At 43.8% G+C, this 19,580-nt stretch overlaps 1 protein-coding gene across 3 annotated transcripts in view; it reads left to right on the top strand.

Annotated features, from left to right (window-relative positions):
* The window catches only part of man2a2 (mannosidase, alpha, class 2A, member 2), a 52,746-nt gene that overhangs the window by 311 nt on the left and 32,855 nt on the right, over nt 1-19,580 (top strand). For 2 of the 3 annotated variants that reach the window (XM_061677586.1, XM_061677587.1), the window contains exons 2-5: nt 803-1,618; nt 7,265-7,522; nt 7,637-7,781; nt 19,246-19,417. In XM_061677586.1, coding sequence (XP_061533570.1) covers nt 1,487-1,618; nt 7,265-7,522; nt 7,637-7,781; nt 19,246-19,417 — 707 coding nt within the window. In that variant the 5' untranslated portion in view covers nt 803-1,486. Of the gene's footprint in view, nt 1-802; nt 1,619-1,672; nt 6,663-7,264; nt 7,523-7,636; nt 7,782-19,245; nt 19,418-19,580 lie in introns of those variants that run through there. The other variant, XM_061677589.1, reaches the window with a different exon arrangement.

Genomic DNA, 19,580 nt, shown 5'->3' on the forward strand with positions numbered 1-19,580 from the left:
TGCGTTTGAAATTTGCGCTTGAAATTCGCTGGTAAATCAGCGGACTGGGTGGTTTTATATTTGCATAACTTGTCACTGGCGCTAGCTTGTTACACTGAGATATATTGGCGAAATTTGAATTCATGGGATATTCATTTTGCTACTCGAGAGCTTAAAGGTTAATGTAGCAGCTGCGTGTGCAGTTGGTGAAATTAGGATTCAAAAATTTGCCTTTTGTTATAAATCGAGGTGTCAAACTAGCTGTACTGTAAAGTTAAATCTTAACAGAGATGCAGCCCTTTGTCAATAAAGTAAACAGATGTTCAGGGGTTGTCATTATTTACACAAGCGATTGGGGCATTGCTCAAACCAAGTAAGTAAATGCGACGTGCTGCATTGATTATTAATTTATCCTGATTGTCTTTGTCACTTGGTTAATGCTCAGTACGATGCAAGGCAATACTATCACTTCGTCTTTGGTGGTTTGAGACTTGACATTAAGAGTGTCTGAACAAATCAACATTTCAAATTTCAAATGCCTCTTCTCTTGTGATCGGTCGCAGTCCTGAGTAGTGAGCCGATTATGCTTGTGTTGGATTGCACTCAGTGGTGAACCAGGAACATCCGTTAGAGCTTAGAGGAAGTATACCCCCCACCATCTGTTTCCTGACTATTTTTCTTTTATTTTAGTTAACTTGTATCTCATTTTCTCACCACACTGTTCCTATCACGCATGCATCATATGAGCATGTTAGTTTTAATAGCCTGATTACAGAATGTTAAATATGCCATTAATCTCTTTTTTTTTATTTTATTTCAACAGCTAAGAAGATTTGTGTGATTTCGTCGTGGCCACTGTGTATCAAGCACAGCTACCCACCCATGCTGCTATTGTAAATTTGATGATGTCACTGTGAGAAGAATGACTTTTGTCTCCTGATTGCCTGAAGCTGCTTTTGCAGAACCAACTTTGCAACAGACAAGTGTGCAGACTGATAAGGCACTGGAAGGCAGTAAAGGAGGACTACACTGAAGGATGAGCTGCTGCTGGAGGAGTGGGGACTGGACCAGAAAGTGTAGGCCCTCTGGGAGTCACCTCGCGCAGCAGGAACACTAAGCTTCCTGTCGGACCCCTGCACTGCTTGTTTTCTCTTTTCGTGCTATCTCATATATTTGGATGATTAAGCACAAGGGCCACTTTGAAAGAGCCCATCGCTGGTTGTGGCCGAGCCAGAGCTGACGGACGTCTTGCCAGTTATTGCTTATTTAGTCTCTTAGTTCATGTCCACTGGACCCTCTGCCCTAGTGTAGTTGCCAGTATCATGAATGGAGGCTGGAGGACACACTTGTGAGGAACTCAACTCTTGGGATTGACATTAACTGATTATGCTCCATATTTTTTGCCCAAGGAAGGGTTGTTTTCCATGATAAGCCCCATTTTCCTTTGCGTTAGGTGAAAAAGTGGCTGCAGTTATAGAATCTGTAGAAACGCCTGCTCTAGGTGAGGATGAAGCTGAGGAAACAGGTGACAGTGTGTGGAGGGGCCATCTTCTGTGTAGCTGTATTCTCACTCTATCTCATGTTGGACCGCGTCCAGCATGACCCTGCAAGGCGACAGAATGGTGGAAACTTTCCACGGGTAAGAATAACTGTAAAGCTATCTTAACTGTCGATTTTGTTGCAAGATTTGTAATTTCATTTTGTAGTAGTAATAGTCAATCTCTTCAGGAATGATTGCTACATTAGCTTTTTCTACACTTTAATAATGAGTGCAGTCCGATGGGGAGCACAAGCCAGTGTAAACTGTAGGCCAGTTCCAAGCCTGCATACATGCAGAGGGTTGTGTCAGGAAGGGGCATCCATCTTAAAACTTTGCCAAACAAATATGAGCGTTCATCCAAAAAAATCAGTACTGGATCGGCCGTGGCCCGGGTTAACAACGTCCGCCACCGGCGCCATTAACCTACAGGTCGGTGGTGGAAATTCAGCTACTGTGGGTTGAAGATGAAGGAGAAGTGGAACGCGAGTTCTTAGGCAGAAAGAGAAGAGGAAAGCACAGAGCCTAGAACTCATGTTCAACTTTGAATGTTGGGAGTATGACAGGAAAAGCTCAGGAGTTCGTTGACATGGTTATTAGGAGAAAGGTTGATTATAGGTGGAAAGGCAGTAAGGCTAGAAGTTTAGGGGCAGGGTTCAAATTATTTTACCATGGTGTGGATTTGAAGAGAAATGGAGTAGATGCAGGGGTGTAAAACCCATATTAGTTCACGGGCCACATTCACCCCAATTAGATCTCAAGTGGGTCGGACCACAGTATTTGTGGCTTAAAAATCCATAAATAGCATCTATTAAAAAAATTCCCCATTGTTTTGGTGCAAATAATTACAAGTAATTTTGGAAAATATTAACATTTATTCATTATCTTGTTGCAAATTTTGTTGCATGTCATGACCAGTCTGAAATTTTCAAGCAAACATTATTTCAACAGTATTATGAAACAGGGAGCATGCACCGTTCACTTATGCATCCTTTGTAAATGTACATAAAAATTTAAGTTGTGGCAGTGCATTGAAAAAAAATACCCCAAAAAGGTTCCAACAAAGCATCCTCTTTTTAAGTGAAGCTTTTGACTGAAATTTTGTAATGTTCAATGTCTTAAAACATTTCTACAGGAGGTAGTTATTTTTACAGAATTGAAGTGTGAACATGGCACACCATTTTATATTAGTGTGCTCCTGAAACTTGGCATCATTCTGAACTTGGCCTTCACAGGTTCTGTATGTTTGACACCCCTGGAGTAGGGGTTATTTTAAAGGAAGAGTTAGCTAATAATGTCTTGGAGGTGAAAAGAGTGTCAGATCGAGTGTTGAGGCTCAACTTGGAATTGAGGGTGTAATGTATAATTAGTGGCTAGGCCCCACAGGTAGGATGTGACCTAGAGGTGAAAGATATGTTCTGGAAGGAGCTAGACAAAGTAGTTCTGGGCATCCCAGACAGAGAGAGTGTCTGAAGATTGGTGCAGATTTTAATGGACATGTTGGGGAAGGAAACGGGGGTAATGAAGAAGTGATGGGTAACTTTGGCATTCTGGAAAGGAACTTGGGGAGGGACAGAGGGTGGTAGACTTTGCAAAAAGGATGGAAATGGCTAGAGTGAACACTTTCTTCCAGAAGAGGCAGGAACATAGGGTGACCTACTAGAGTGGAGGTAGAAGCACGCAGGTGGATTACAGTTTATGCAGACGATGTAATCTGAAGGAGGTTAATGACTGTAAGGTAATGGTTGGGGAGAGAGTGGCTTGAAAGCATAGGATGGTGGTGTGTAAAATGAATCTGGTGGTTGGGAGGAAGATTAAGAAAGAAATGGCAGAGCAGAGAACCATGTGGAGCTGGAACCAAGCTGAGTAAGGAAGAGTGTTGTGCAGCTTGTCAAGAAGAGGTGATACAGGCTCTCTGTGGACAGGGGGAGCTTCCAGAAGACTGGACCACGACAGCCAAGGTGATCAGAGAGACAGGCAGGAGAGTACTCTTCTGGTAGGGAAGGGGAGGAGGAGACTTGGTGGGGGACCCTCAAAGTACAGGAAATCATAGAAGGAAAGAGGTTAGTGAAGAAGCCGTGGGACACACAGGACCAAGGAGAGGAGACAAGAATACATGGAGATGCGACCTATGGCAAAGGTAGAGGTGGCAAAGGCCAAACAAGAGGCATACAGTGGGACAAAAAATATTTAGTCAGCCATCAATTATGCAAGTTATCCCACTTAAGTTGAGAGAGGCCTATAATTTTCATCATAGGTGTACCTCACCTATGTGAGACAAAATGAGAAACAAAATCCAGTCACATTGTCTGATTTTTAAAGAATTTATAAGCAAATTAAATATTTGGTCAATCACAAAAGTTCATCTCAATACTTTATAATATACCCTTTGTTGGCAATGACAGTGGTCAAACATTTTCTGTAAGTCTTCACAAGGTTTTCACATCAGTCTCATAATTTAAAGGTTGTTACATTTTATGAAATAAGAGTTCTAGATGACAAAGGCTTCCTTATTAAACTCAAAAACACAAGGAGGAGTGGAATTTTATAGAATATTTAATTGGATCTACAAGGGATCTATAGGGAAACACACAAAGGGATCTAACTACAAAAAGGAAACATGAATAATGGTGGAAGAAAATAAAAATAGGTTTGCGAAAAAGGGAAATAGAACACCGTCTTGCTGGACTAAAGTTGAAAACGTGAGCGTTTTAATGCGCTCAGCCCGGACGAGAGAGAACAAAGTTGGGATTTTGTGTGAAGCTAGAAATTTTCCCCAAATTATGAGGCACTAATATTGTACATCCTAGCTACACTTATTGTGCGGTACTCACGACCGTAGATCATCTGGTCGGTGGGGGTGGTCATTTTCCGGACACCTCAGGAGGAAAACAAAGCAGGTTTAGTTATAGAAAAAGAAAAAACGAGAGGCAGAAGAAGAAAAATTGTTGTCCCCTCGGTCCTGCCGATTGAACTGGTGGCGGACCAAGCTCCTGCTCTTAGCATCGCGTGTGCGTGACCGGTACGGGATGCAGGTAGCTGCTTGCTGAGGCTCTGCCAACCGATCACAGCTAGGGAAAGCGATCAAAGCCACATGGCTGGCTTCCTCGATCAAAAACTCCGCCGGCTAAATTGAGACGGGCGTTCACGCAGGTGTGGACGCTTGAGACAAAAGAAAAGGAAGCGGGGAGGGGTGGATACGAAATAGGAGACACACGAAAGAGAGGTAGAAGAGGCGGGAGTCAGAGGTTAAATACCCAGGAGGCGTGTCCCAGAGGACAGAGGACCGGACAAGACCACGCCCATCGGCTCGAATTTAGTCTACGAACTTTGCCATAAAAGTGGTATAAAAATCATATCTGAATATAAAATACTCCCAACTTTGTAGTCTTCCCCATAGATTACGCATATAGAATGACCGTTTAAACTTTAGTCTTGGCAAATCAACTGCTTATGGTTCAATCACATTTCATGCTGCTTGGCTTCAAACCAAAACCAAGACAAACAGTTCTCACAGCCGCACCTGTAAAGTTGGAATATTTCTGTAGAGTTTGTGAAATATCAAAACAGACATTTATCTTCAGTTAAAAACAACCATTCCGGGTTGCATTACTCTCAAACGCCAGTGGGTGGCGAATATTAAGCAAATAGTTAATTGCTGTATTTGCGTCTCCGTTGTCGATCTGTCCCAGCTTGGTCTCCCGGAGAGATGATCCCAACTTTTGGCTGCTGTCAAAGAAAATTACTCTTTGATGACTATAAACCAAGATATCGAGAGGTTCTGCTAATTAATTTAGGGTCCACTTGACATACGCTAGGCTTCCTTTTAGTGGCCGTCTCACAGCAGGGCCACAGGGAAGAATGCAGTTTGTCAAATTGTGGGGGATGTTTTGGCAACTGGGTCAGAGTCACTACACGAGCAACAGTATGGTTTAATGCCGAGAAAGAGTTCAACAGATGCATTGTTTGCCTTGAGGTTGTTAATGGAGAAGTAGAGAGAAGGTCAGAAGGAGCTACATTGTCTCTTTGTAGATCCAGAGAAAGCCTAAGACAGAGTACCCAGAAGGGAACTGTGGTACTGCATGTGGAAGTCGGGAGTGGCAAGAGTAGTACAGGACATGTATCAGGGCTACAGAACAGTGGTGAGGTGTGCTGTAGTTGTGACAGAGGAGTTTAAGGTGGAGGTGGGACTGCATCAGGGAGCAGCCCTGAGCCCTTTCACATTTGCAGTGGTGATCGATAGGCTGACAGATGAGGTTAGACTGGAATCCCCGTGGACCATGATGTTTGTAGATGAAATTGTGATCTGCAGTGAAAGCAGGGAGTAGGTGGAGGAACAGTTAGAAAGGTGGAGGAATGCACTGGAAAGGAATGAAGATTGGCTGAAGTAAAACAGAATATATGTGCTTGAATGAGAGGGGTGGAGGGGGGAGAAGAGATAACTTGGGTAATAACTTTATACTTAGGTTCAACTGTCCAGCGCAATGGTGAGTGTGGTAAGGAAATGAAACGGGTCCAAGCAGGTTGGAACGGGTGGAAGGTGTCAGGTGTGCTATGCGACAGACGAGTCTCTGCTCGGATGAAGGGCAAAGTTTATAAAACAGTGGTGAGGCCATTCATGATGTACAGATTAGAGACTGCGCCACTGAAGAGACAACAGGAATCAGAGCTGGAGGTGGAAGTAATGAAAATGTCGAGGTTCTCTGTAGGAGAGACCAGATTGGATATGGTTAAAAATGAGCTCATCATACAGATTGGATATGGTTAACAATGAGCTCATCAGAGGGACAGCCAAGGTTAGATGTTTTGGATCCAATTAGAGAGGGCAGACTTCGATGGTTTGGTCACGTCCAGAGGAGAGAGTGAGTGTATTGGTAGAAGGGTGACTAGGATGGAGCTGCCAGGCAAGACAGCTAGAGGAAGACCAAAGAGAAGACTGATGGATGTCGTGAGGGCAGTTGGTGTTAGAGAAGAGGATGCATGAGATAGGCTTACATGGAAAAGGATGACACGCTGTGGCAACCCCTAGCGGGACAAGCCGAAAGAAAAAGAAGACGACACTTTAATATTGAATAAAGATAAAATGGAACATCCAAAGTGGCAAACAATCCATTCTTTTGTAATTTCCAAATGCTAAGAAATCAAGGTAAAGTGAATTACTGGTACTTTGTTAATTCTATTAATTGTACTAAACAGGTTTTACCAAACAATTGCACATTCCTCACACAGTCATAATGCATGTAAAATGTTTTAACCACTTTATAGTAAAAATAGTTAAAAATACTTTGAATATACATGACAGACATTTAATGAAGGCATTTGCAGAGCGATATTGTCACCTAGTGATGTTTTATAGCTATTCCTGCAATTGATTAAGATACATTCTATGTTTAATCTGTGTCGTAAAATGTCAATAAATTCAATTTCCACTTCTGTGTTAGCATTACACTTAACTACTGTACACTCATGCCCCTTTTGTTACCCCAAAACAGAGTAGACAGAAAAACAAAACACACTTTGGGATTTAGATTCTCGCTAAACTGAAGTCTCTCTAGATTTTCTGATGTTGGTTTGAGCTCAAAGTTTTGTTTTTGACATTTGAGGCAAATTTTTCCTGAACATTTTGGTTGAAGTCCATATTTATGACTTGTGCAGTGTCTGACTTTGGAAGTTTCACTGTTGTTTAATTTGGTTGGTCTTCGAAGTCCCAGGTCCCATTTGTTACCTTGTTCTCTGTATGTGTTATAGAGCCAAATTTCTGTCCTGCAAAACCGGATAGAGCAGCTGGAGCAGCTCCTCGAGGAAAACCACCAAATCATCAGTCACATAAAAGACTCTGTCATGGAGCTCACAGACACAGGAGCAGTGTCTCCCAGTGGCCACCTGCCCTTCAGGGGTGCCAATGGCTCTTGGGTCCTTCCCTTTGACAGCCGCCCCACTTTCCTTGCGGTCAACCCCCAGGACTGTCAGTTGGCTGCAGGCAGCCACAGTCAGGCAGATGTTCAGGTTAGCCTCCTGCAGTTTTGACAAGCACATACATACGTCACTGTGTTTACTTTGTCAAATGTAAAATTAACTTGTCATTGTGTGACTTTATTGTGTGTGTGTGTTCATTTTCAGATGTTGGATGTATTCTCGCTCCTGAAGTTTGACAATCCAGATGGTGGTGTGTGGAAACAGGGGTTTGACATAACTTACGATGCTGATGAGTGGGACAAAGAACCTCTGCAAGTGTTTGTGGTCCCACACTCTCACAATGATCCAGGTGATCACCTCAAGCACACGTGCACAAAAACTTAATTGCCGATGTTTTTAATGTAATCTAAGTTTGTAAAAGTCATTGCAGCGCCAGTGAGAAGGCATTCTTCCAAATTCGCTTCACTTCCATTTGTTGTTAATATTTTTTGGGTAATGCCAGAATGTGTAATGAGAGTGAAGGCAGACATTTATCTTCAACTTATTTACTAGTCTACATCACAAATACTAATTTGACTCATGGTTAACAGTTGTTTTGGGCTGCAGTCAATTAAATTTGTAAATGTCCCTCAGTTGAATGAACAGGTGAGATGTTTTTCGATGGGTGCTTCATTTAATTTGCAGATTTATGCTATCAGTCACTGTGTGCAGTCAACAAACACCATTACAAATATAAATGAATAAAACATACATTTTAGAATCAGGACAAGGAAAAATTTTGTGACATACAACTATTTTTTATAAACAATGTAAAGTACAAGATTCAAGACTTCAGCTGTTTTCCATTTTTCTTTCTGAAGCTAACCTTAAAAGTTTGGAACATGAACACCGAAACAATAAAATACAATTACATAGGTGTAAGTAGAGCAGTGCAATATAACAATGTACTGTAATAACATACTGATGTCAAACTCAAGGTCCAGGGGTCAGAGCCAGCCTGCCACATCATTTTATGTGGCCCGCGAATGCAAATCATGTGCATCCATGTAGTTTCTTGCTAAAATACCAAAATTGCGAAGTGTCTTCACTTTTAGAAATGTTGACCTATTGTAAGCATTTTTGGTTACCAATCCCCCTTTAAAAATACATTGAACTAGATCTGCGAGCAGCTATAATCGGGCCCTCGCACCCCGGCCCCGTTGGGGTACTGGCAGTTTGAGGTCCTGGCAGGTTGGGGTATTGGCACGATGAAGGGCCGCAAATTGCCCCCGGGCGGTAGGTTGGACACCACGCTGGAGGACATATGCAAAGTTATGGCCAATATTGAGTAAATGTGGGCCACACAAAAATGGAGTATGACCCGTAAATGGCCCCCAGGCCATAGGTTGACACCACTGCTGCAGGACAAGTGCAAAACTATGACCCATGCAAATGTTGCAAAAAGGTCCAGCCGCACAAAATGGGCGGACTGGCTGCAAATGACCCCTGGGCCATAGATTGAACACCACTGCTGTCAGAAGCGCAAAGCCATGTAACAAGTTATATTGAAAAAATGCGGGTCATACAAAAATGGGGGATGGCCCCCAAATGGCCATAGGTAGGACACCACTCCTGTTGGACAAGTGCAAACAAAGCCTTCTCAAAGGTTACATTGAGAAAATTCAGGTCACACAATAATGGGGGAAGGCCCCCAAATGGATCCCAGGCCACAGGTAGTCCACCACTGCTGTTGGACAAGTGTGAAGCCTTCTATTGACTAAATGCAGGTGTTGAAAGAAGGTAATGAACTCTTAGGCCTGCTACACTACTGTATGTATTGTCAGTAATGGTGGTCGGACTTTTAACTGCTGTGAATGTTACATTTAAAAAGCCGTAGATCATTTTCTGTTGAGTTTAGGACATGGGTTGTAATTACAAATATGTTTGTGTGGGGGTGCTACACGGGTGTATGAATTTCCGTAGGCGTAGGTGCAACATAGCGCAAATAGGTCTTTGATGAACTGTCACCATGTTCTGCTTTCGGCGACCTCAGAAAAGCTACGGTTGAAGAGCCGCTACCGGCATATAGTATGTTGGGGGGGGGGGGAAGCTTTTGATAACTTTTAATGTCCCCGGTGTTGAGATGGTATTGACCAAGTTTGAAGTTGGATGAAATCTGTAGAGCAAGTTCGCAGCAGTGGTGACACCTGTCTGAGTCCAGGCTTCAGTAGTTTCTGTACCATTTGTGAAAAAGAAATCTTCACATCATATACAGTATTACCGTGTACTTCTATGCCTGTCCATCCAATATTTACATTTGTATACATTACATCCAAAACGCTATTATTGCTGCAGCAATAACCATGCTATGCTCACAATAACAAAACTGTAAATTGATAAATTGTCTGTTCACTAATGTAATAGTATTCATAATCCTATTATTTTTTTTTATATTTATAACATTAGAAATTGCTGCTATTCTAACATTAAAAATCACTGCCGACTAACAGTGATTTATTTGCTTGAGTCCAAAAGTTCCAGTCAGAAAGGCAGGAACACTCTTAAAGGTAACGCATTTTTAGATACAGCCAAGTAACAATAAATAAAATAATCATGTGACTCCTATCGTTTATTTTTCTCCGCTTAGTGATATTGTAAAATGATTTATTTTTCTGAACACCCTTTGTGATGTTTTTATTTGAAATCTAGACATTACATTTGAAGTGAGGGAAGTGGGTAAAGTGATTTTAATTTTGCAGTGATATAAAGTGGACCTATTTTATTATATTCATTTTTGGGACTAACCAAATGTAATTGCGGAGGTAAATGTGTATGTTTTAACGGGAGTTAGAATTGTTATTCCCTCTCCATGTGATGTTCATTCACCCATAACTTTCGACTCACTAGTACACCACTAAAGAGTGATACTGTTACAATATGCTTAAACAATTTGGCGGAGGAGAGGGGGCGGCGGCGACGTGGAGGACTCAGGCTTTGCGAAGCGGAGATCCACGGCAACCGATCTCGGCCCGTAGGTCTGTGTTTGCTGGGACAGAGGCCGCCGTGAACAACATGGCACCTCTATTTCGCTCACTCGATTGTGAAACAACGCTCTGACAAGCGTAGTACACCGCAGCAAGTTGCAAAGCGAAACGCACTCTTCTCAACGCTGCGGTCACGCTAGCCAATCAGTGTATTTCTTTATAGACGTACACACATGGTCACATTGGGTTACACACGTCCAATCGGGTGCTTTTACACTCAAATGAGGAAGTGAAGCGCTCTAGCAGCCTGGCTAAGCCGCTTGGCTTCATATAGACAGCACAAAACTACATTTTAAGCACAACTACTCATTTTATGCCGAGACAAGGTTGCGACAACATCGAATTTAGCAATATCATGAATATTGTAACATCCCTACATACGACAATGATTTTTTTCATATGCTGGCCCGATCGAGTGTTATGTTTTGCTAGCTTGCTCGTGACTTATTTTTGACATGCCTGAGCAATCGGGAATCGGTAAATTTCAAGCCCTGCCATAACTACATTGTGGCCCATGACAAAAATGTTGTATGCTGATATATAAAATTTCTCGCATAAGATAAAATCCTTTCGTTTATGTTGTTATTTTAGATTTCCCTGAACCCGTAGTTTCCTTTCCTCCACTTAGTAATATGCTTCAGCTGAGCTGTGTGGGGCTACCGCTTCCGGCTGCTGAGGACTGTGTCAAGACTCGCTGGTCCACCGAGCCAGCAACTGCTACCCTAGCGCAGAAGGCAGAGACGGGGCCGCGTGATATGTTGGAATTGTCAATCAGTGTGCCCTGCAATTCACATTAGTTCTCGGAATTAGCTGCATTCTTTGACATGACTTGAGTGGTCCACTGTTGCTGGTCGTGTCACCTGTTCTGGATGTTCTGTTTCGGTTTGTTTGTATTTTGTATCTTTTCTATCCACTTAAAGGTCCCATCCTATCAAAATAAAAACATTTCCACTGTTTTATGGATAACATAGGTCAAAATGACCTGTTTTAAGTTTAACATCCATGTGGTTTGTCGATTTGAGTGCAAAAGCAGATGAACGGCATAAAGACTTCTTTATACTCGCGAGGACGACGACCGCGGTGACGTCACTGCGGCGGTCCCGCACGTACTTTGCCTTTATACTCGAGTGCAACCCGCAGGCGCAATTTTTAAAACCTCCAAGTCGGGTGTCGCTATGGACGGTGTTGGCTACGACACCACAGGGTGGCGTTTCCTCTGCATTTTTTTGGCCATTTCCGGTAGATGTTTTTACTTTCCTTTCAGTAACAAGGAACAAAGCAACAATGGCGACTGTGGAATAAATGGACCTAGATGACCAGATGATACGTTTAATTATGCTGCAAAATCGATTGAGAAGGCGGCGGTGTAGCTGGTATGTAGAACCAAGGGGAACATCTTCGTCACATGTTCTGAACGTCATCAGAACATGTGACTAAAACGGACCAATCACGAGAGATGATCTCCGCGGCCTTCAACGCGCAGCAACAATTTTTGTTGTGTGGCCGTCAAGCTACGCAAAAGGGCCGCGCGGGGCAAATCGTCGGTCACGTGATGCAATGTGGGGCGTTGTGCGACCGCGGGAGTATAAAGAGGCCTTAAGACTTGCAAAATGACCGCATCATATTTTGGTGTATTTGCGACGTAGATGAGTTACCCATTATTCAAGTATGTGCTCACTTGAAACACGCTCACTTGTCTAAGGAAAAATGACTGAGCAACAATGCGGCCGCGTCTTGTGCAAAGCTTAAACTTTGCATCATCTACCAAACTCAGAGGAGTTGAAGAATAAATGGTTTAAATTTATTTTTGGACAAATTCCTAACCATTTAGAACTGTGTGTGTGAATTGTGCTGTATTCGGTCCCATTTTGTAGAGGATGACTTCATAAACATAAGCTTTCACACACACTGGAAGTGCACTTCTGGGTTTTGAACGAGCGACCCAGCCAGGCGCTGCCAAGCCATACAAAATTCATTATATAAAAGCATACATATGTGTTTAACAACAATACTTAACTATACAGTGGTGCCTCGATAGACGAGTGACCCGACTTACGAGTTTTTGTGATACCAGCTGTTGATCGGCAAAGTTTTTGCTTTGACATGCGAGACCAAACTTGAGAAATAAGTGCTGTATGACGGCAGGTGGCGCCACATACTTGACAACAAGCAGCACTTTGGCTGATATAATTAAATATATATAAAAAAAAAGGGGGGGGGGGGGGGGGGATTTAAGGTGTACATATTGCCACTACCGGTTGGAGTTTACTGTCAAATTAACCATAAAATTATATGTTGTATATTTGTGTATTTAAAACAATTTGAAGCTGTGGACAAGCAATCCATGTTACGCCGGAGACGTTACAGAGATACTACAAGTCTACCCCTCCTGGAAGCAGTCACCTTATCGTTGTGGAGGGTTTTGTGTGTCCCAATGATCCTAGGAGCTAAGTTGTCAAGCCCCTGGTAGGGTCACCCATGGCAAACCGGTCCTAGGTGAGGAATCAGACAAAGGACTGCAGAAAGACCCCTATGATGAAAGATACTAATGGATTGAGATTTCCCTTGCCCGGATGCGGTTCACCGGGGCCCCCCTCTGGAGCCAGGCCTGGAGGTGGGGCTCGAAGGCGCGTGCCTGGTGGCGGGGCCTCCACCAGTGGGGCCTGGTCGGGCACAGCTCGAAAGGGTAATGTGAATCCCCCTTCCCATGGGCTCACCACCTGTGGGAGGGGCCACAGGGGTCAGGTGCACTGTGAGCTGGGTGGTGACCAAAGGCGATCTGATCCCCGGCTACAGAAGCTGGCTCTAGGGAGGTGGAATGTCACCTCTCTGGCAGGGAAGGAGCCCAAGCTGGTGTGTGAGGTCGAGAAGTTCCGACTCATTATAGTCGGGCTTGCCTCCAAACAGTGTTTGGGCTCTGGTACCAGTCCCCTCGAGAGGGGTTGGACTCTCTTGCACTCTGGAGTTGCCCACGGTGAGCGGCCCCGAGCAGGTGTGGGTATACTTGTTGCCCCCCCGGCCGCACGTCTTGGACACTCTGGTGAAGAGCGAGGCGGAGCTGTCAACTGATCACCACATGGTGGTGAGTTGGCTCCGATGGTAGGGGAAGATGCCGGTCAGACGTGGCAGGCCCAAACGTATCGTGAGGGTCTGCTGGGAATGTCTGGCAGAATCCCCTGTCAGAAGGAGTTTCAACTCCCACGTCCGACAGAACTTTGCTCATGTTCCGGGGGAGGCAGGGGACATCGAGTCCGAGTGGGCCATGTTCCGCGCCTCAATTGCTGAGGCGGCCGACCGGAGTTTTGGCCGTAAGGTGGTCTGTGCCTGTCATGGCGGCAATCCCCGAACCAGTTGGTGGGACACCAACGGTGATGGATGCTGTCAAGCTGAAGAAGGAGTCCTATTGGGCCTTTTTGGCTTGCGGGACTCCTCAGGCAGCTGATGGGTACCGGCTGGCCAAGCGGAATGCATCTTTGGTGGTCGCTAAAGCAAAAACTCGGGTTTTGGGACGAGTTCGGTGAGGCCACGGAGAGAGACTTCCGGACAGCTTTGAGGAAATTTTGGTCCACATCCCGCGTCTCAGGAGGGGGAAGAAGTGCACCATCAACACTGTGTATTGTGGGGAAGCAGAACTGCTGACCTCGACTCGAGACGTTGTGAGTCGGTGGGGAGAATACTTCGAAGACCTCCTCAATTCGCCTTCCCATGAGGAAGCAGAGTCTGGGTTCTCTAAGGCGGGCTCTCCTATCTCTGGGGTTGAGGTCACAGAGGTGGTTAAAAAGCGCCTCGGTGGCAAGGCCATGGGGGTGGATGAGATTCGCCTGGAGTTCCTAAAGGCTCTGGATGTTGTGGGGCTGTCCTGGTTGACACGCCTCTGAAACATCGCATGGACATCGGGGACAGTGCCTCTGGATTGGCAGACTGGGGTGGAGGCCGGAGGTGTGTTCCAACTACAGGGTGATCACACTCTTCAGCCTCCCTGGTAAGGTCTATTCAGGGGTCTGTCGGGAAGTCGAATCTCAGATTCAGGAGGAGCAGTGTGGTTTTCGTCCTGGCCGTGGAACAGTGGACCATCTCTACACCCTCGGCAGGATCCTCGAGGGTGCATGGGAGTTCGCCCAACCAGTCTACATGTGTTTTGTGGACTTGGTGAAGGCGTTCGACCGTGTCCCTCGGGGAGTCCTGCGGGGGGTGCTTCGGGAGTATGGGGTACCGAACCCCCTGATACGGGCTGTTCAGTCCTTGTACGACCGTTGTCAGAGTTTGGTCCGCATTGCCTGCAGTAAGTCGGACACGTTTCCGGTTAGGGTCGGACTCCGCTAAGGCTGCCCTTTGTTACCGATTCTGCTCATAACTTTTATGGACAGAAGTTCCATAGGGAGCTGAGGCATAGAGGGGGTCCAGTTTGGTAGCCTCAGAATTGCATTTCTGCTTTCTGCAGATGATGTGGTTCTGTTGGCTTCATCAAGCCGTGATCTCTCACTGGAGCGGTTCGCAGCAGAGTGTGAAGCGGCTGGGATGAGAATCAACTCCTCTAAATCTGAGAACATGGTCGTCTGTCGGAAAAGGGTGGCGTGCCCTCTCCAGGTCGGGGATGAGAGGAGTTCAAGTATCTTGGGGTCTTGTGAGGGAAGAATGGAACGGGAGATCGACAGGCGGATCGGTGTAGCGTCTGCAGTGATGCGGACTTTGTATCGGTCCGTTGTGGTAAAGAAAGGAGCTAAGCCGAAAAGCGAAGCTCTTAATTTACCGGTCGATCTATGTTCCTACCCGCACCTATGGTCACGAGCTGTGGGTCGTGACCGAAAGAACAATATCCCGGATACAAGCGGCCGAAATGAGTTTCCTCCGCAGGGTGTCCGGGCTCTCCCTTAATGAGAGGGTGAGAAGCTTGGTCATCAGGGAGGAGCTCGGAGTAGAGCCGCTGCTCCTCCACATTGAGAGGAGACAAATGAGGTGGCTGGGGCATCTGATTCGGATGCCTCCCGGACGTCTCCCTGGTGAGGTGTTCCAGGCACGTCCCACCAGAAGGAGACCCCGGGGACAGCCCAGGACACGCCGGAAAGACGACGACGTCTATCGGCTGGCCTGGGAACGCCTCCCGGAAGAGCTGGATGAAGTGGCTGGGGAGAGAGAAGTCTGGGCATCCCTGCTAAAGCTACTGCCCCCGCGACCCGACCTCTGATAAGCGGTAGAAAATGGATGGATGGATGCCGAAGACGCGAGCCATTCAGGCGAATGGGATAAGGAGGAATCACACAAAAGCAGATCGGCTCGCATAACAATCTGAAAGAACTGTCATATGTGGGTGTTGAGTACAGGTTTTCTCATTTATAAAAACATAAAACAAAGGTTTTTGGGACATAACCGTTAACGGGACACACAGAGGCACAGCCCTCCTGCTCTCAGCAGGAGCATAAGAGGAAGGGGTTCGAGCAAGTGGGAGGGAGTGAGGGAGAGTGGGGATTTTAGAAAGAGATCGAGGAGACAGACAGACAGACGGTGCATTTAAAGGTACAGAACACAAATGAAACTGCTGTGTGTGTGAGGCTTTACGATTTTATGACTGTATTTTGAAATATACTACGTCTTTTTTAAATTGTTTTTTTTGGGGTGAGAACTGGAATGGATTATGTGCATTTTCATTAATTGTAATGAGGAAATATGTTTTGAGATACCAGTTTTTAGATAACAGCATGGTCGTTGAACAAATTAAAATAGTTGGTCAAGGCAACACTGTATTTGTAATTCATAATGTAACTTTGGATTAACTCGAGAAGCTTGCAGTCATTGTCGCCAAGAAGTACGCAAGCGATGTAAGTACCATGCGACTTATGTCGTGAATGGGAGCAGAGGACAAGCATAAAAATAAGCCCCTGTGTAGCAGTCCGCTTCTTCCTTGGTTGCTGCTCTATCTCTCACTTTCTTTATGGGTTAGTGATAAAGTACAATATACTGTATGTGCAGCCTAAAAAAGCCTATACAGCAGGGGTGTCACTCATTTTTGTTGCGGGCCACGTAGTTACCATTTCCCTTAGGGTTGGACATTAAGAACCTCACGATTCGATTTCAATTCTTTAGGTTGTGATTCGATGCAATATCGATTCTTTAGGGTTACGTTTCAATTCGATATTGACTTAAATGTTCCGATATCGATTCAGTAAGAAGTAAAAATACACACATAATTGAGAGTAATTTTGACAATTTGTATTTTTAATGCCATGTAAAAATATTGTATATTGCCATAAGTATTCGCTCACCTGCCTTGACTCAGATATTAATTTAAGTGACATTACTCTCTTCATCCACAGTGTTTAATAGGACATTGGTCCACCCTCTGCAGTTATAACATCTTAAAACGCAATTGTGTATAAACATTGAAAAGGTAAAGTGAATCTAAACTTAAATTATTTCCTCTTAGAAATTGTATTAAAAAAATGCACAATAATAACTTATTTGTTCCTTCAGAGTACAAATTTAAAATCCGATGACAGCTCTGTATTGGAAAAAGTAAAATGCATGTATACTTAACAATATTTCTTTACTTATTAGGTTTACTATTATTATCTGCAGGGTATTTAAGTAATACCTAATTCAGTAGCATGTTTTCGGCATTGTGAGACAAGCCAGTACCTGTACTTTCTTCACCAAAGCCCATTCATTTATTGTGTCTGTCAACAAGTTCGCTATATTACTCCCTCCGTGTGTGGCTTCTGTGTAGGGGGCTCTAGTCTGCAGAACACTTGACACGAATTCCCACTCGTTAGAGTGCGCCAATCTAATTTAAGCGCTAATGACATTTAAGTCTAGGTCACCAATCAAATGACAAAAGAAAGTCCCTGACACGTCGTCTTTTATTGGGCTTCCCGGGCATAGGTATTAACAGTCGATAAGCCAGCCCGGCAGATTGTCGTACCTAAATGGCTACCATTTTGGGAATTGCGTCGTTACCATGAAGGCAACGGCGTGCTACTCGTTTACTTTTAGATGAACAAAAACAACAGCTTTCATGTATTGTAGTATTTGTCTGGCACTGTCTGCCCAAATGTGGATATTTCAGCTCACTTATAACTTGAGAAAACACAGTGCAGTAAATTGCACATTTTTTTTATTTTATTTTTTTCGGTTTTTTGTTTGTTGTATTTACTCAGTAGTTATTTCACTGTGTACTTTTTACTCTTGCTCAAGTCTTTTTTTGAAGGACTACTTTTTACTTTGACTTGAGGCACATTATTGTCAAGTAACGGTACTCTTACTTGAGTACAATATTTGGCTACTCTACCCACCTCTGGATCGGACATCCTCTATTGCTACACTTACGTTTAAGCAACATTTTGCTCATCAGATCAGCCAGTGTCGTATTTGTTGCACTGGTCTTTTGTATTTTGTCGTTGAGGTGCTGCGGGTCGTGGCCCTGGTTGTGGTCCCAGAGGAACCGCGAAGCACACGTATCATCGGTGACAAGAACTGATCCACTAGTACATCTTGTATTAATTAGGAAACGCGCCTACAATTATCTAATTAGTTTACGGATGTTAATGTTAAATGTATTAAGCGACGGAGCAATGTTAGGGATTATGTCACAACACAGAATGAACTAACTTCAAATTCAGAAATGGTCAATAAAAACAGAAAAATATTGCACTTAATATTTTCCTGTAGGATGCATTTGGGATTAGCCTTTGAAGTTGGTAATAGTGAAAAATGAAATGAAACAGACAATGATTTCAGTCAATTCTTTTCCAGACTGAGCGTGTTTAAAGAGGAGGATGCTATTCATGTGGCACAGCTTGAAGCAGGCGTCAGATGCAGGGGGAGATGGGCCTGGCTCAAGTTGGAGGCCAAAACAAAAAAAGCAAAGAATTGAGGCAAATTGAGTGGTGTAAATAAATGTTTTTCTGCGTGAAGAGTATTTGTTTATTTTTGTCTTATTGTGCATGTCTGTAAAATATAGTCCTAAACAACTATAATAGAAGCGAATGTAAAGATATTAACTGTTTTTAATGAAGTGTAATCAATCCAAAAGTCTCATACATGCAATGACAAACTGAAGTTTCATTTGTATTCCTGTACACTTAAATGCGGCGTGCGTGTGCGCGCGCGTGTTGTGTGTGTGCCCACATGCGCTTTTTTTTTTTTTTTTTTTTTTAATCTCAGTGTCTTAAATAAAATGCTTTACACAGATACAAAAAAAAAATGTTGGTGTAAAAAGGTTTCGCTGCAGAAGGCAAGGAAGGGGAGGTATTTGGGGGAGCAAAGCCCCCATGACACCAACATTGGTATAAATACATTTTTTTGAAGTATATAGACATACAGTAGTACTGTGCAAGTGTTACGCCACTGCTGTTGTTTTAATTACCTTTTTCACAGTCATTTTGACATCGTAAAACAGTTGTTAGTAGGACAGGTATACAGATAAATTGTAATTATAGCATTGTTTAAGCAACAAATCTAATGGGATTTAGACTTGGAGTGTTCACAGTTATTGCTTTTAGCTGGAGCATTTTGAGAAGACGTAGTTTTCTAACTAAAAAAACTACAGGATATTTATAGAAATAGTACTTCTTTGCAATGCCTTGAACTCAAGAGCGAATAGAAAGCCCGACTCTGCCAAATAACTTTCTGGCAAGAACAGCTCGACTTAAATAAATCATGAGCCTTATTTTTGATCATTTGCAGCACTATTCCCTTCACTATTTTCGTAGCTTTTTTCTGTTTTCTTTTTTTGCGGCAGTAGCACATAGGCCATTTGTCTGACTACTTGACTACTACCAACTATCTTCTTGTTAGGTTGGATTAAGACTTTTGACAAGTACTTCACAGACCAGACGCAGCATATTTTAAACAACATGGTGGTGAAGCTCGCCGAGGATCCCCGCAGGAAGTTCATCTGGTCTGAGATTTCCTTCTTCTCCAAGTGGTGGGAGAGTGCGGATGCACAAAAGCAGGAGGCTGCGCGCAAGTGAGTCATTGCTCAATGAAGCGTTTAATTTTTCAATTCCGCCAGCTAAATCCTAAAACTAGCCGAGATGGTTCTGCTATTTGAGACTCTTACAGTGTTTTGCACAATGCGTTATACACACTTGCAGATTGTGAATATTCTTAAAATAGCCTGTCATCTGGAT

This window comes from Phycodurus eques, chromosome 5 (genome assembly GCF_024500275.1).
Source record: "Phycodurus eques isolate BA_2022a chromosome 5, UOR_Pequ_1.1, whole genome shotgun sequence".
NCBI classification, from domain to species: Eukaryota; Metazoa; Chordata; class Actinopteri; order Syngnathiformes; family Syngnathidae; genus Phycodurus; species Phycodurus eques.